This window comes from Vanellus vanellus (genome assembly GCF_965231255.1).
Source record: "Vanellus vanellus genome assembly, chromosome: 1".
In the NCBI taxonomy this organism is placed as follows: domain Eukaryota; kingdom Metazoa; phylum Chordata; class Aves; order Charadriiformes; family Charadriidae; genus Vanellus; species Vanellus vanellus.
In genome coordinates this window covers 54,413,090-54,431,045 of record NC_138905.1, presented here as the reverse complement: position 1 = coordinate 54,431,045, position 17,956 = coordinate 54,413,090, and the positions used below count along the sequence as shown (strand labels likewise).

Genomic DNA, 17,956 nt, shown 5'->3' with positions numbered 1-17,956 from the left:
TGCCACATAAGGAGGTGTTTTAAGAACCTCGTGATCTCTCCCGGTACCCAAATTAACAGAGGCTAGCTCCGTCCTGCTCTGCCGTACAGCCATCCCGTCTGAGGGACGCCTGCCTTCATGTCTGAGCGTGAATATCTTGCTTGCAGCTGACCATATTTCCCTCTTACCTGAGCGTCCCTATCCTGCTTACAAGCTTGTCATGTGAGTTTGCGTCAAACTCCTTACTACACTCCTGATATGTGACACATGCATTTCTTGTCCCTTAACCACCAGGCCCATCAAGAGGCTCACAAGGGTATTTAATTGCTCTGGTTTCAGAGACCGGGATCCTTTTTAAAACAAGCTTAAAAATCAAATACTACCTGAACAGTATGGACGAGGTAGTATCGGAATAAGCTGGTTTTCAGCTTGTTCACTGTTGGCCGGTACACGTCTTCCAAACGACTGAAAAGGCGTCGGTCCAGATAACTCCAGTAATCCCGCAGGGCGGCCAGATCGTAGCTCTGAACAAACTGCTGCAGCTGGTCCACTATCTTATCCACCTAAAGAGGGCAAAACAGGGAAGACTACAGTCACATGAAGGATTTTCCGGCGCAAGAAACTTTCTGTAACTTAATGCTGAGAAGCTTTAACTACACAAATAATACTATAATCCAGCACTTGTGCATTAGTTATTTTCTTAATCCGGGAAACACTCTGCATTTTGTATTAGCACTCTTCCACTCCACAGCACCTTTCAAATAAAAAAAGAAAGAAACATGGAAGAACACAGCCAAACAGACTTTGATAAAAAGATCACATTTTGTTAAACACAGTTGATTAGATTTTTTGCAAGTAATCAAAACTTTCCATGTCTTTTAAAAGCCAGTTGATAATGAACAAACAGTAATGATGTGATTAAACGTTGAAAACTCAAGTGCAGCATCTGGAAAATATTATTTTTAGACTAAAAGGAAAAAAACCCTGTATTTAGCCAACAGAAAGAGGAAGAAAGATCTGGTTTACTACAATCTTTGAAGTACCTTTATCTTTAATAACATCATCTACTAACAAGGCAGACATAAAAGTTTGCAACAATTTTTTTGTCATTATGTCTATTTGAAAATGATTTCTGCAATATGAGTAAGGCAGAATGGTGGTACGGGAATAGATTTTTAGTTCAGTGATTACTGATAGCCAAGACAAGCATCAGAAAAAGAAAAAATCTGCACCCTATACAAAATTCAACTACCAAAGTTGCTTAACATGTGGTTTGCTCCCCTCTTATCAGTTAACGTCTTAGGACATCATCCAGCCTCACTGTGGCTTCCTACAGACAGAGGAAACATAAGTCTGTGGCTCCAGCAGCCCCTTCTTAGTTTTGTCTTGGACAATATTACCCCAATTAAATCAACTGTTTGCCCATCTCGAAAGATTAGCAAAGTGCTGGTGTTTTAAAAATAAAAGCCATGTGTTTTATGAATGATGAAGGTTGTACCGCTGGCTAAAGGAAAACCTGACCGATCAAAACGCTACATTCGGCGCCCAGAAGTGCCGCCGCGGGAACACGAAGCTCACACGAAGGACTGAAACTCTCTCTTCGAGGTTGGCAAATTCTGCGCCCGTTTCCACGCATCTAAGCCGGTGCTTCAAACACCCGAACTACGGAGCGGAGCTGTGAAGCCGCTGGATAAAACCCTCACGACCGAGGAAAAAGATCACGACAGGCCAAGAGACGTCCTCCTGCCGCTGCCCTCTCCCACGGGGGTCTCCTCCCACCCTCTCGGCAGGGAGCCGAGAAACCCGCCGGTGGTGGAACAGGTCGGACGCAGGGTCCGGGAACGGCGGCTTTGGACGGGCCGAGCTGGGAACGGCCGCCCCCGGGCCGGGAAGGCTGGTGCGGGGATGGAGCCTCCCGCCCACCGCTGCCCTGCGTTAAACGCCGCTTGGGAGCCAAGCAGCGGGAGAGCCTTCACCGGCTACAGACACCCCCCGTCCTTCGCCCGCCCCCACGTACATTAACGGGGATGCGGGGGAGGGATCCCGCCTGCGCGGCGGGCCGGGCCCCGGCGCCCAACCCCGCTCAGGCGGGTCGGGGGCAGCCGCCCCTGAGGCGAACTGCTTCCGCGGGGGGTCCGAGAGCCGCCCCGCCGCCGCCCGGCCCGCTCCCCTGCGCCCAGCCCCAAGAGCGGCTCTGCGGAGGGGTGCCCGCGGCCTGCCTGGAGACCGCGTCCTCCCTGAGTCGGGGGGGAGGGAAGGCGCACCCGCACCCAGCGCACCGCCGGGAAGGGGGACGGGGACGCGGCCGCCGCCGCCGCTCACCCGGAAGCCCTTCTCCCGGTCCGCCTTGATCTCCGCGTCCAGCTGCTTGAGAGCGGCGGTGAAGCCGCGGAAGAGCAGATACTCCCGCACCAGCTCGTCCGTCCGCTCCGCCGCCGCCGCCATGGGAGCCCCGCGGCACCGCCGGCTCCGCCCGCCCACGGGCGGGGAGGCGGGGGGGGGGCCCTCGGCCCCGAGCGAAATGGCCCGGCCCAACACCAGGAGGACTACAACTCCTAGCATGCCTTGCCGCGTCCGCCCAGCGCAAGGAACGCCGGGACTTGTAGTCCTCACCGTTGCACATGCGCACAGCCCGCTCGCCTTTTCCCGCCTTTTCCCGCCTCTTCTTCTCCCCCTCCCTCCCCTCCCCGCCGGTGCCTACGGCCTGCGTTCTTCCCGCCTGATTATTGGCTGCCGCTTGGCGCCGGCTGCGTCGCGATTGGTCCTCCGCCACGTGCGGCTCATGTTGCTGGGCGCGGGCGGACAGAGGCGCGGCGGCGGCCATGGGAGGGGGCCGGGCGGGATCGATTGGTCCATCCCTGGAGGTGTCCGGCGTGGGACCCCCCGCACGGGCTTCGCCGGGCCGGCCTTCCCCCTCCCGGCGGCAGAAGAAAGAGTAGGGGCAGAGTCCTTACCTGTAGGCCGTTCTTACGGTCGGTAACGGGATAGGGGGCATCGGTCCGGTGCCCGGGAAGGGCTTCCCCAGGCTGTCGCCTTGGGCTCTGTCAGGCCTGCGGGGTGGCTGCAGCGGGCCCAGACGGGCGCGGATCTGCCCTTCTCACATGTGTATGTCTGGTATCGGTACCTGCTCTGATGTCACAGTCGATGGGGAAGAAAATCGCGATGTTGTGAAGAAATCCGTCTTTTAGTAACGGGGGGGGGGGGGGGGGGGAGCTGAGGAGCCTCGGCGCTTTGTGAAGCCGAGCCCTGGATGTCCGGTGGATATGGAGCATCAAATCGTTGCGGGGAAGGATGCAGGAGGTGGGAGGTTTGTCTCGGCTGCGTTTCATGCTGCGCAGTTTATTGTTCGTGGTAGATCAGTTTTTAGTCAGTACTTACAGATGGTACCCCTCAGGCAAAGAGATGGTTTCAAACTCCATGTTTTTCTTCGGAAAAATGAGCTGGAGTGCTCTTTTCAGTCACCCTGAACATTCCCTTTTTTGCCTGCCCACTGCACAGGCTGTAAGATTTCTTTTTCTTCTCTTACGTATTTATTCAGTGTAAATAAATGTTGCGTTGCAGCTTTTGATGGAGACAGCTGGAGACTGTAGCAAGCCACGGACCAGAGTGAGTCCCAACCCCCTGACACACCTGCGAGAGGTAGAACTCTGCGTGGCAAAGCCGCGCTTGTTACGGGCGCGCCGGCGGGCTTCGCTGGCGAGACTCTTCAGCGGCTTGCGGAAGGCTGTTTTATCCCAATCACACAACTCATCCTCAAAGGTGCGGAGCGGTGACTGTATTTCTCTATGTTTTGCTATTATACACCGGTATGTTTAAATTTCACCAGGTTTATTAGGATGACCGCTGTATCTTTACAGGTGCTGGTGTGTGTGTAATTTCACTGTGTGCAGTTTTCCTGGATCCCTTTTACTTTAAAGCTGCCAGCTCAGTGTGAGCAAATTGTTCCCTTTGTAGTCTCTGGGTCATGGGTTTATCATGTGCCTTATCTGCCCTTTTCTGCAGTTTTTGCAGCTTTTATATAGCTTTGCAGCTTCTTTATAGTGTTTTGGAAACAAACCAAGGGATCCCATGATTAAATTATCTTGGTTTCACAGCATTTTGCTATGAGATCAGAATGTGGGTTTATGGACAGAAGAAGTTATAGGGAAGGGTGTAATTAATTCAGCCTTATGAGGTGAACTCTATCTTCAAGACACTCTGGAAAAATAAGTCAGGAAAAGACAACCACCAGTACTGTTCATTGGTCTCTACTAAACTAAGAAACTATTTAAGCAAAACAAAATTGTTTATAAAGATTAAATTGACCCAAAATGCTACTGAAAAGATGGATATTACCATGCTCAAGGCAGAGGAATAATCATCAGGAGTCCTTTTATCCTCAACTTTGCCACTGGTTCATTTAGTTAGATTGATTACTTTTAGTTTTCCAGTTTGTAAAATGGAGAAGGTAATGACAGTTTAGGAAAGGAATTGTCCTAAGGGCTTTGAGGCTCTAGACATGCAAAATACTGCTGTGTGGGGCTTGTGCCTGCTGAGCCTATTACCTCTTATGCAGTTTGAGGTAAGAGTTTAGTTTGCCATGTTCTGAACAAGATGTAAGTTAAGCTGAAGTCACCAGGATCTCAGAAGCCGAGACTAAACGAACACTTGTTTTGTCTAGTCTAAGGGGACTATTCACATACCAGTTCTTAAAATTGCTTTTTCATAGTATCATGTGCCCCTTGTGTGACTTTTGGGGGCCAGGGAAGTTCAATATCTTCAAGACCCTCAATACAGAAGTTCACTCATAATCCTAGTGCTTTGTGTCTGGCTAAAATATCCAGCGTGAAAGCTCTGCTGTCTAAGGTGACTATGGATGATCTCACTGATGACATAAATCTTGAAATATTTTTGAGATGTCTATGTTTAAATGCACTTGCCATATGTTCTCAGTTATGCTTTCTATAAATTATGAAGGATTGATATGCAGCACTGAAGTTATTTCAGTTCACATCAGTGTAGCTGAGAGTAAAACATGGCAAAGGCTTCTCCTAGCAAAATTCTCATGGGAAATGATTAGTAAAGTCTTATGCCTAAAGTTGGTATGCATCCAACAAGACTTCACAGCATAGTATTTCTGGACATGCTCCAGGAAGAGAACCATCCAAACAAGACCAGTTGCTGATGAAAGAAGATCAGAGTTAAATAGCAAATGTCTGTGTGACTGTATGTTATGTGTATGTATTGCATAATATATATCTAAATATTTATATTCTGTATTTAAGTTTGCTCTGGTATTAGTTCTTTCTCCTTTTCATATGGATAAGGGTAGCTGGTGAAAAAAAAGTTCTTTTCACAGAGACATCAAGGTAATGGAAGGTCAAAACAAAGGAAAAGAGAAGGAAACAACCAAGGCATGTTAAAAGATTAATCTAGTCAGAGCAGAGAGCAGTCAGTTCTGATTTTTTCTTATGTTCAGTATCAGGTTTTGCATAAGGCTGAGAAATCTATCCCAAAGCTGGAGCAAACCTTGGGTTCTTTGCTGAAGATGAAAGGTACTGTATGTGAGCATTTGCCTTGGACTAAGTGCCTGGACTTGTTTTTTATTTATGTGTTAAATAGACACAGATAGTTACGCGGTTGGGCCCATTAAAGCATTCGAGCCAAGTGTGGCTTTAGCTGTAGCGATAAACAAGGGATAGCAGAAAAATCTATCAACCCACTAAGCGCTGCACCTCAGAAATCCCCCTCTGGTACTCAATCGTTCCTGCTCCCTGCCCAGCTTGGTGAAGGAAGGGAACAAGTAATTCCCGCTATCCCATGGCAGCAGGCAGTTCAGGCAGAGTGCCTTTATCACTCTGCTGCCGATTCACCCCCAGCAGGTGTGGGGCTGTCATGAGTCCCCAGGCTGCGTGCTTGGGCTCCCACTGCTCCTCCCGGCCACCACGACGTGGCCAGTGCGAGTCACAGCCGTCACGAGCAGTCAGTGTTGAGAGTCAAGCACAGCCAGAGCGTAAACTTCAGAGCAGCGGGTTCTGGTGTGAGGTGAAGGAGAAGGATGGAGAAGCTGTTGAGGATTTCCTGGTATAGGAAATGGAAACCTCTAGTTAAGAATTCGCTCTGATAGAAATGAGTACGAGAGATGCTGTGGTTTTGTTTTCTTTCAGCTTGGCGGGTTGTCTGCGTGCTCGCCTCCGGTACTGCCCGTGTGACACTATGCGTCACGCTGGTCCAGTACGTGCTGTCAGGAGTTGAGGCAGCCCCTGCTGCGGGGCTTCACGCCCTCGCCAACGAGCCTTCTGTTCACCAGTGCTGACCACTGCCTCCAGTGGCAGCACGTAGGACGAGGGGCTGATGGGGTACAGACTTTGGACATATTTTTATGTCCCTTCAAGTGTCCAAATTGCCGTCAGCTAGAAAAACACATTGCTGTTCATGCAACTTGCACCTCCAATAATTTGCATCAATTAAAAATCCCAGTGCTTAAAATGAGCAGTCTCCTCTGAACCCACATCCTTGGATAACCTGTAAAAGTCAGTCATAGGTAGAAGGAATAGTTTGACAGAGCAAAATTGAAGGGATGACAAGCAGTGAGGCTGGTTGATGACAGTTTGGTGGTAAATTTCCCCTTTTATTGAGTTGCATATATGTAGAATTCACAATGGCTGTGGAACACGGGTTGGTTGTCAGGGATATTTACGTGCAATTTGCTGATTATATGGCAACCACAAAAAAACTGTACTGACTAGTGCTTGCCTGGGCTTTGGTTGTTGGTTGTTTTCACCATCAATTCTGTCAGATCAATGTTAGGAAGAAGGCATTGATTCTGAGTTCATCAATGGTCATAAACTCCCAATGGTGCTAGTTACATTGTAGGAGAGGCAGAAGTTTATCCTTTCACTTTTGTCTAATGAAAAGCTGTGGCTCGTGAGGAACCGGTTGTTGAAATTACTCTGTTTGATCGGGGCTGAGGGTGAGAGGGAAGCCAAAAGTGCCACTGATGCAACAGTAACCTTTCTGCTGACAACAGAGTCCTTCAGTCTGGAGGATGGGAACCCGTCTGGCTTGGAGGAAGCCAAGGAGGAATATGTCAAGAGACACTTCAGCAATCACAAGTAAGGGCTTATACCAATCAAGGAAAGATGATAATAGTTTGCACTTGCTTCTGTTCCAGCATCTCTGAACCTCTTTGCCATTGTTACTGAATTTCCAGGCAGAGGCCTTTCATCGTTAGGAAAAGGTGAAGAGATTTCACCTGGACCCCTGTAATTCCGCACAGTGCATGAAGTCTCTAAGCATGTTGTTGGCATCATGTCCAGTCAGTGCTTGCATTTTCTTGCCCTTCTATGTAGCTCATCTCCACCAAGGACTTCTCATTCACCTGCAAAGCAAAAAGAGGAGGAGAAAGGCGACTTGGGAAGAATGGCCCTGGATTCTGGCGTGACCATGACAAGGGCCTTATTAATCCAGTTAAGAAGTTGTTCATGTGGCTTTTTTTCCTGTGTGTTCTTTCCAGCACTGCATCAGCCTCTGAAGCTGTGAGTGAGAGTGACTCTACTGTCTGGTATTTGATTCAATGTGAAAAACAAACAATGCAAGAGGATGGGAAGCCAGAATTTATCCAGTCTCCAGACACTTCATCTCCAGATCTGGTGGAATTTGAACGGTAGGTGCACCCCATGTTGCCTTCAGTTTTTTAGTTTGTTTGCATTAACACTGTGCCTCCAGTTGCTGCCGTTTGCGCAGCCCTGCTGGAGCCTTGCAGAAGCCTTGTAACGGCAACTTTGGCCCTGCTGGTGATGAAGCTGAGCACCTCCCAAGTCCCTTACCTGTGACTTGCCTGTGAGTGGACTCCCAGCATCGTAGCAGCCCTCGTCTCTGCAGGCCTTGGAAAATCCCTGAGGATTTTCCACCCATCCTCAAGAAAGAGAAAAAAATTTCTTTTGAGTGTGTCAGTCCCTGCGTGGCCATGCTTTACTGCTGCCCAGACGACATGCGGAGTAAGATGCAACATACCTGCTTACCGTGGTGGTTTACCAGGCAAGCTCAGATGGAATAGGAGGTTTTTCATCCAGAATGATTTACGCAGGTGCATGTCCCCATGTGTGTGTTGTATCAGTACCACTATCAAGTTGTATCCCTGCAATGGGGTTAGATTTTAGGAATGTAGGATTTGCTGCACCAGATGAAATTCTCAAGAGTCTGGCTGTATGTGTTCTGGGGAGGTGTAGGAACCAGAGGTAGGCAGATACTTTCCCCCCAGTGATGTTCATCCTGCCTCTAATGGCATTGTTATGAGGAGCTTGAGCACTGTTGCCCCTTCCAGAAATAGACCCTTAGCTCCTGGCAGCTTGGAGTACTTTTATTTTGTGGGATCAGAGCAGGGTAAGGCTGGATGCGACCAGGGGAGATCATGGAGTCCTCAGTCTGCGTGCTGTAGAATAGCGGTGGTCTGGAAGATACCAGAAAACACTCCTCAAAATGTCTGCAACATGGCGGGGGAGGAGGAGAACCTAAACGCTTCTATGAGTGTTACACTTATAGCTAGTTGGTACAAGTCTGTAACGGCCTTTAGGATCAGCTCCTAAGTGCCTGGTGCAAGGTCTGAAAATCAAAACCCACTGTTCTTACGTCAGTGGTCTGTGTATTTTAACCTGGGATTGTAATGGTAAAATTACCGGGGTTTTTTTCAAAGTTTTTGTTATCTTAAGAGTGAGTACATTTTTCATCACATTCTTCCCCTTGCTGTCAAACAGCACTAGGAGGTACTTAGGGGTCATGGATGCTTTTCCAAAAGGATAAATGATCATTTCATTGTAAAGATTTGAGAAACAGATGGATGTCTAATCTATCCTGTACCATCCAGCAGAGTCCATTTTACCCTAACCATTCAGAGTTAAGAAGATGCGGCGCAGGGGAATCCACAGCTGCAGCTGGCATCCTCTTCCACAGCGTCACTGGTATAAACAAAAAGTTCCACAGTTCCTTCTTCTCTTTTGCTTTGGACTGGTACTGGTTTATAAAATTCCCTTGGACTATTGAGTTTTTCATCAAAATGAGACTGCAGCTGTGCCAGCAGATGGCAGCAGCCTCCTTTTGCTGTTCCTGCTTTTGCTCCTGGGAGACTCGGAGGTGGCTGTAGTAAGGTATCATTTACAAGACCTTGAAATGTGCCGAATCAAGATTTTCTGGGGGAAGTAAGCTCTACTTCATCAAAGGCAGAGCCGTAAACATCTGACTTTCCCCTTCTTCACTGACAAAGTAGACCAGGGCCTGTGCTGTCTGGACTCTGGCACTTATGCTACAGTCTTATGGCAGACTGCAGTTGGTTCATAGCTATTTCTTTGCAAAAAATGATCTTTTATAACAAGCATAAAAAAATGGGGACTCTTCAGCAAAGAAAATAACAGCCTTTTGGTGATTGTCTAATCGTGTTATTTGGGCAGCATCAGAAACGCTTTGAGCTTCAACAGGTTGTAACTTCTGCTGCTGGACATGAAAAAAAACCCCAACCCGCAGCTGGGTACTCCAACGTAGTACCCGCAGTTGGGTACTACGCAGTACTCCATCCAGTGGAAAATGTGGTTGTCTCTTTCCAGATAGGAAGGAAATAATTGAGTCATGGTTCAAGTTTAATTTCCTTAGCAAAGCGGTCTAATGGTGGTTCATATTATTCTGTTTGAGAAACTCCAGATCCTTTGTTTGGAGCTGGACATCCAGAATCCTTGGTGAGCACACCTTACAGGAGAACACTTATTCCCCTTCCAATATATTGTCTCCAGAAATGGTGAAAAATACTCCAGAGTATGGAAACTGGAGTTTAAACATGTTTGGAATTATCTTAAGATTTTCAATATTGGTTTGCCGGAACAAATATTAAAAAAAAAAAAAAAAAAAACAAGACTAAACTCTTCTGCGTTACTTTCTTATGCAATACTGTTCAGTTAATCAGGAAACCTGCTCATTTGGGACACCTTCCAAGGAATCATTTTGAGCCCAAACTTACTAACAATGACTGCTGTTCATAGAACTCTTGGTTTGTAGTCCTTTGATCTTGTTATTTTAATCTGAGAACCTTTAAGCATTTAATTAACATAAAATAACCTTCAGTGCTGCTTTCCGAAGTAGACGTTATTATCCCTGGTTCACTCTGCCACACAGTGCTAACAGGAGAAGTGGGCTCGTTCTGAAATTTAGGCACTGGGTTGAAATTACAACACTTGTGTTCCATTACCAGTTTCACTACAAACTACATAGAAGTCAGTCTTAGGGATGCGTTCCCTCAGATGTAAAATGGAGGAAATTGAGCTCTCATGCTTATTTAAGTCAGAGCATCCAGGCCTGGGGTAGTCTCTTTCTGTCTGTATGTATAGTACCTAATATGTCAAGACATGACCTCAGCCAAGGCTTTTAAGTGTAGTACAATGCCAGTAAAAGTATAAAAAGTGACTTACGGTGTAAAAGCCTCAGGATACAAAGGCAAGTAACTCAAAATTTATTAAATGCCAGAAAATGAGGTTTGCCTGTGCAACAAGTAGAGCCTGCAGCGCCCGGAGCTTCTGTTGTGAGGCAGTCCTGCTGAGGCGGTGGCTGGAGCCTGCCTTTCGCAGATGAAGTCTTGGCAGAGCAGAGTTGCTAAAATCTTCAAACAGCGTTGGGCAACCTTCAGTAATTGTATGAAGTCTTAGGGGGAGGGTCAGTGAAGTAGTTATGAGTAGGAGCTACTCCCCAGTCTCCTGCTGATTTACAGTAGCTGGCTGCCTCATAGCCAGCTCCTTCTCCTTTCATTACAGATACCTGTGTTTTTATAAGCACACAGTGGACCTGCTGATAGAGCATGAAATTGTTTGTACTGAGGAAGTGCCTCTTCCTGAGGTCTCCACAGCTGTTTCCCACCTCTGGCAAGAGCTTTCTGAAGAAAGGAGAGACAGCATCTTGCAGTACTGTAGCCAGAAAGACTTCCTCATGGATCCTAAGGCTGCTTGCCAAGAGCCTGCGTGCACTGAAGGTAGTGTGAGGGACAGCCGAGGTAACAGTGAGAAAGCCAGTGGTTCCTCAGTCTCCACACCAGAGGAAGTAAGTGCTTAGTAACATACCTCATCTGCCTCTGAAACTCCAAGCCTTCAGTTGCTAACTGACTCTGCAGCTTTTAATTGGAAAACACACGGTAGTTGTAATTAAGCTTTCCCAAGACCGCTTGAATGCATAAGGGAAGACAATAAGCAGTCTTTGAGTAAGTCTTTGAGTCTGCACCAAATTCTCACTTGGTAAGATACACAGCAAGCTATAGGAGCGCAGTGGTAGCAATCCCGCTAGTCTCCACTGACCTGTAGAGTTTCTGTGCTAAGTAATAGTTAAATTTGCTCTAACTTGCTGCAGAGGGAGGGAGCAAGACCAAGAATTATACAGTTACTGTGCTCTGCAGACTCTCCACGGAGCACAGATGAGCTAAATCCAGAAGAACTACCCAGTTTGCCGAAGCCTACTGTGTTTTGGGTTGGATGGGGTTTTTTTTCATCAAAGCACTTGGTAGCAAAGAGAAAGTATACGTAGAGCAGTTCCAGTCGTACAGGGCTAATCACTGCCTGTGCCATGCACCTCTGCAGAGCCAAGAAGTCAGTGACTGAGACCAGGGCATATGTTAAAAAGAGATTAAATAACAGCCAGCTCTTTGTAAGCTGTTCCTAGAGCACTGATTACTTAAGCAAGTAGCTGCTCAAAGACATGCATAATTTTATTAGCTGCAAGGGAGGGACAGGTGTCCACCTTTAGTGTACAAGTAATTGTGTTGACAAGTTCTTTTTGAGCCTCAGGACACAACTCATTGCTGACCTCCTTAGGAAATGTCATGGGGATGTTGCACGTACAGTACTTTCTGGCACGGAAAAATGTGTGAACTGCATTATGGCAGAGTGAACTAATGAGCTTGTCGGTCTGTCACAGGGAGCATCCAAATTCCTTTGTAAGCCAGGTCACACACTGGAATCAGATTTGGGGAGACTGGCTGGTACAGCTGAGATCTTTAGCCATAAGCAGCAGCCCACGGGCAAGTCTCTAAAGCACTGATACAATTAATGGGTTTTGCTGATTTTTTGGGGAGATGTAATGTCAAGTCTAATTCCTAGAGGTTGAAGCGCAGTCCTAAGGGAATGGACCAACCTTGTGTTCCTAGTTATGAAATTCCTTATTATTCTTGTCTCCACAAAAGCCTCTTGGTTTACTCTAGCCATAAATGTACCTGTTAAATGAAGAGAAAGAATATCATGCTTTTAAAGACTTCATTATTAAAAATGATGCCCTAGGTAAACTTTTAGATGGGTGCATATGTTGACATCTGAAGTGTTTTCTCTGATAGGTAATGTTTGAAGATGCATTTGATGTTGCTGCTGGTTTCCTTGACAGAAGTGAGACTCAGGGAATGTCTAGCCAGAGGTAAATTACAAACTCACCCCTTTTGTTGGACAGAATAAGTTAATAGCCCACTGTCAATACTCCACGGCAAGTTTGCTCTGGAGTAAGGCAATAGCCTAACTTCCTTTTTTGTGCCTAATTTTTAGTAAATGGTCAGAGTAGCAGCCTTTAGCAATTGTGCTCACAATAATACTGTCTCTTAAGGTGTGAAAGTGAAATGAATAATAGGCATTTATGGCAGGATTAGTAAGAATCGCTTATTAAGAGCACCCCATCACTTCAGGATAACTGGGGTCCTTCTGATTGTCTTCACCACTCTGCATAGGTTTCCATCTTTTCAAATTACAATATTTTTAATGTTTTCCTCTTCTCTCTCTCACTTACCAGGTCTATGAGGATCATAAGGAATTCCCTGGATAAGTCAGCTAATCATAAACTGTACTCTGATTTAATGACACAAAAATTATAATTTTTTAACATTGTCTCCCTTACCTTTTTCAAGTACCCTAATTCAGTCACAAGGAGGTGATCAAACTAAAGTGTGGTTGACCTGAACAGTAACATCAAAGAAACACAAGACCTATTAAATAATAACATCTCTTTTCTCTGCAGGTCAGATGAGTTACCTAAAAGAGAACATGTCAGATACAAAGCTGGCACTGCCTTTGATTTTTCCCAGTAGACCAAAGAAAGAAAAGGCTTGCTTTCCTCAAGAGGAAAATCACATTATGACTCATCCTTTTTGAATTCTTGCTACTTAGTCTTCGTTAGGATTGTTTCTCTTTGCAAATAGTGTTTTAATCTGTTTTTTTAAATCCTGTTTTCTACTTATTTTTCCATATTTAGTGTGGGTCTTTCTGTCTTTCACCACCATTCCACCTTGCACTTCCAGAACAGAATGAATGGATGCAGACCTGAGTAATGTGCTCTAGGCAATCCTGCTTTAGCAGGGGAGTTGGACTAGATGATCTCTAGAGGTCCCTTCCAACTCTGAAAATTCTGTGATTTTGTGAAATAAGGCTGTTTTGGCTGTTGATCAGAATATACTTGAATACATAATAAAGCTTAATAAATATGTATCCATTAAGTAACATTTATTAGGTCACAATTGCTGTTTGCTTTTAAAATAAGATTAATTATTCCTTAATACTGCAGTGTATTGCCATCATCTTTGCAATCTGTTTTAAGTCCCAAATTAGATTACTATTTCAGTAGTCAACATTTATTCTGTTCCCTTCCTTCCCTATCATTCTATGCCTTGTAATTCCGGACAGAGTCACGATGGCAGAACTTTGTAAAATCCCTGGGAGAATATAGAGGTGAGGTCCAGAGAGAATATCTTGGCTTTTTGCCAAAGTTACCTGTTACCTGAGTACAAACCTACCAGCAATACCTCATACGTCAGTCATTTCATGACCACGTGTTACTGCATTCTCAAAAACTTTACAAAAGAAGTCAAAGCTGTTCCTCTGGACAGTCCTACAAAATACACTACCAAATTACCATTGTTGCTCTCTGTTATAATGGATATATACTTTTCCCCAAAACAGTGTTACTACAGCTGTCATGTATCAGTAGATCTCTTTGTTATGATACTAGTTTCTTGTATTGCTGTTCTCTGTTCTTACATATCTTCCTTGCATTTGTTAGACAATATCTCGTCAATGCGTCCACCTCCGCTCCTCCCTGTCTTGCTTGGCTATTGTCTTTAATATCAAAATCGTCTTGAAAACAATTGGAGACTTCTTTAATTTATAAGTAAAATGTGGAGGAGAGAAAGTAAGTAGGAGGAGAAATGGAGGAACAGGAAATTAAATACAGTATATTGTTCCATTTTCAGTTCAGCATTTACAAGCTGCACTTCTGAAAATCCAGAGGATCACCACAGACTCTATCTGCAGATCACTGATTTCCTAAAAAGCCTCTTCTTTGCTAATACACAGTTTTGCCAGGTAAGCTTTGCCAAAAGATTCCTTATAGATTGAACAACGTATTTCTGTCATTGTCAGAAAGGGATTTCTGTTTTCTGTGCATCTGATCATATTGTCCAGAATCATTACAAGTAAGAACTTGGGGCTCATCACTTCAGATGTGTCATTCCAAAAAGTCAGTAGGATTGCCTTTGTAAGAGGCAAAGTGTGAAGGGTTATTTGCTTAGTGTTATTCAAAATGGCAAATGACATGAGGAATTATTATTTTTTTTATTATTGTGTCCATGAAAGTTCCTTGTGGAAAAACTTGAGTGATCTCATCTGAGCAGGCAAAGCTGACTTCGCAGTTCTCCATTAACCCCCAGCCACTTCATTCTGAGCTCAGCAGGGCCACCGCATGCTTCTCTGGGTGCCCGGTTCCCTACCCTGAGCCCTCTGCTGGCAAGCCTTAGGAGAAGGGTGTTCACGTTCTTGAAAGAGATGATAGAGAACTGCTGAGCTGCCTCTTAACCTCAGCCTACTCTTGCAGATTCGCTGAGCCAGAAGTTGTTGTGTTTGCCGTGTTCTTCCTCCCCTTCTTGCCCTCCTGCCAAGAAGGTGGCTCAGGGCTTGTGCCTGGGTGGAGGAACAAGAGGAAGATGTCCTTCAGCCAGAGCGTGCTTGTTTGGGCTCAGAATCAGTTGTACCTCCACAGTAGCCCCTGTTTTGCTGTTTTCTATCGCCTAGCTTCTACCCAGTCTCTGTTACTTGAGCAGATGCTCCTTTGAAGGAAATAGAGTGTTTGTGATGAAGGGTAATTGAGACAGAAAACCAAGCAGAAACTAGTGTTGCACCACTGTCTGAATCTATCACATAGTGACTGGTGCATGCCATTTGGTTACCCCCATCTCAGGGGCACTAGAAGAAGTGCAGAGAATGGCAGCAGGCACAGCAAAAGCCATTAAACAAGAGCTACTAAAGTAGGGACTCTTCTGCAAAAAAGACTGAGGAGTACTGTGAGAGAATTTTCATGCTAAATGGTGTGGACTTGGTACACAGAATGATTATTCATTGTGTCTAACACCAAAAGAACTAGAAAGCACTTAATGAAATGAACAAACAACGTATTAAAAAATACTTGACCGTGCAAATTACCAGATTTAACTGCTGGGACATCAGTCCGTTGACAATTACCAAATTTGAAGGTCCAGATACAATTTCCAGCTCAGGAGGTCCTCACAGCACAGTTTGCCATAATGTGGGAGCATATATTGTGGAACAGAGCACTCTGCGTGCACAATTCTTGCACTTTTGGTCTAAACATTATCGCCTGGCTGTTGTCAGAGACCAGGTACTGATCTACACAGCCCTTTGGTCTGTGAATAATGTTGTTCTTCATAAGAGCAGAGCTCTTCCTATGTTTATGTAAATGACCATGAACTCAAGACACCTAGAAAGAAAAGCTTTAGGCAAGATACAGTATTTTCTAGTTTTAAATTTCTTTTATGAACATCATGCCTGGTAGCATTAGATGGTCCCATTTTGTCCTTCTGCTTGGTGCTGCATAGTTATATGTGAGCCCAAGTCCATCCCACAGCTCCCAGATGAGGTGGTATGAGAAGAGGCAGTGTCTCTTTCAAGCTTTAAAGAGGGACATTTGAAACAAGACTAGGAGAATGGGACTGATGGGAAGACAGCAGAAGAAGCTGAAGTACTGCAAATTGGCAATTGACTGAGCTCTGTGGAGCCAAAAGGAAATAAAAGGCTGCATGCACTTTTTTTATGCAGGAACTTTGAGTTGTCTGTGATAAGACAATAAAAAGGGAGTTTGAGCAGAAATCACCCAAGCTAGAGAGTACTGATAATGCGAAGGTCACAGTCTGTTTTGGTTTAGATAACTACAGTACAGCACATCTAGAGAGTCCTGCCAAGAGGCAAAAAAAAACCCAAAAAATACAGCTGACAAGATATTTTTGTTTTGAGAGCAGAAATTCATCTCCATCTAAAAGCAAACAGATTGAGGCAGTTATGGAAGTGGTTGCAGAGCAGCGCTAGGAGATGTTCCAGCTAGCTTGAAACACACCAACTCAGGCAGCAGCAGAGCGCTCAGTGTAGGCAACACACCTTACCCCAGAAATTGGGCTACTGGGAGCATCGGAGGCTCCTGGACTTGACAGGGAAAGGAGCCCTTCCTCCTTACCTTATAGGTGTGACCTAACCCCTGCAGACCCTTCCCCTTGCCTTGATGTAGTACCTGTGCCAGTGCTACACTAGCCCAGGAGTTTGGGCAGTGCTGGGATAAATTATCCCGAGGATGAAGTGATGTCCTGGAGCACTGTGCACACACCTCGTAGAAGATACAGAGGTGGGTAGCAGGTACAGTACCCAGGCGAGGCACCTGATGTGCACCTGACTGAAATACAAGAGGCAGCCTATAGTCTCCTTTCCTTTCATCTGCAGAGCTGATGAGGTGACGGGTTTTATTGCTGGTCATTACGTGCCAGTGCTATGTTACGCCATTTCTGGTTAAGTGTCCAGGTACAAAGTACTATCATCGGATTGTGTATGTTCACCATTTCGTAGTCACACATCCATCGAGTGCAGCTCCTCTTGAGGCGCTGCCCTGGCTCTCGAAGGCTGCCAAGGGCATGCACCCCACTGGTATAAAAGGCTTGAGAAAGTCTCACACAAAAGGAGGGAGGAAATAATTTGGACAAGGAAAAGGAGGGCTCTTAAAAGGACAGTGACCCAAAAATGAGAACAGGAGCATGGAAGCTCCTGGAATAGAGAGAAATATTTCTGAGCATGAGATTAGTTAAGGAATCTTGTCGTTTTTCAAGAGCTGTTGTCTTAAGGTCACATCATAAGAGATGCTTAGCAGCAAAAGCAGTAAAGAATTAATTTAGATTGAGGTCCAAAGGTTTTACAATGTCTAAGTGAAAGTCAGTGGGGTTTTTTTCTAAATAGCACTGAGCACCTTTACATCTTCAAAAGCACACTTTCTTTCAAAATATGGATTTTAGATGAGTCACTTGACAAGCAAGTGGGATTTAATACTCCTTAAGCTATACATTTTTAAAACAGCACTTATTTTTAAAAGCAGTCTCGCCCTAAAGAGTCTTGCGTCAATGCAGAAGGTGGACTAGATGGACCGCAGGCATGAACACTTTCATCTCCTAGACTTTCATTTCTCAAGAGCCACTTATTCTCTGTAAGTTGGCGAAAGAGAAGACCATTTCCTTCTGTTGCTAGAAGAGCAGCAAAGCCTGAAGTCGGCAGAAGTTTAGGGTTCAAGGAAGCTCTCATAACTTCAAAGCCTGTTATGTGACCCGCTTGCTACCACCGTCAGTAACAGCTGTCTAAATGATGTAAATCGATACGGGGTGGAGCCCTGTGATTTTAGAAAGGTTGAAAGTTTGAGCCGTTCTTCATCAGGCACTTCAGGCACTTGACAAGTGCTGGTTGCTGATGCAGAGAGGAAGGGGGGGCTCATGGTGCATTTGCTGATACAGGCCAGGACTCGACCAACCCACTGCATATATGAAACACAATCAACTCCTGTGATTTTTAATCCTGCTTGACTTTGGGGTGGGGGCTTTCAGGAAGAAGATCTTGCGTTCGATTATGAGACTGTGATGCTGAGGTGCACTGAGACCTTCGATGATGAAGATTTCTAA

General features: G+C 45.5%; 2 protein-coding genes across 3 annotated transcripts in view; one reads left to right on the top strand and one right to left on the bottom strand.

Annotated features, from left to right (window-relative positions):
• Positions 1-2,510, bottom strand: part of WDR91 (WD repeat domain 91) — an 18,825-nt gene extending 16,315 nt beyond the window's left edge. For both annotated transcript variants that reach the window (XM_082490296.1, XM_082490297.1), the window contains exons 1-2: positions 2,302-2,510; positions 363-542 (exon numbers count right to left, since the gene is read on the bottom strand). In XM_082490296.1, the coding sequence (XP_082346422.1) occupies positions 363-542; positions 2,302-2,424 (303 nt within the window). In that variant the 5' untranslated portion in view covers positions 2,425-2,510. The remainder of the gene's footprint in view (positions 1-362; positions 543-2,301) is intronic.
• Positions 2,501-17,956, top strand: STRA8 (stimulated by retinoic acid 8; the record flags this gene model as incomplete). The annotated part of the gene is made up of 9 exons (XM_082494830.1): positions 2,501-2,914; positions 3,541-3,738; positions 5,438-5,513; positions 6,989-7,073; positions 7,475-7,624; positions 10,752-11,034; positions 12,314-12,390; positions 14,210-14,321; positions 17,882-17,956. 9 exons carry the CDS (start codon positions 2,501-2,503, stop codon positions 17,954-17,956), a joined length of 1,470 nt encoding a protein of 489 aa, XP_082350956.1.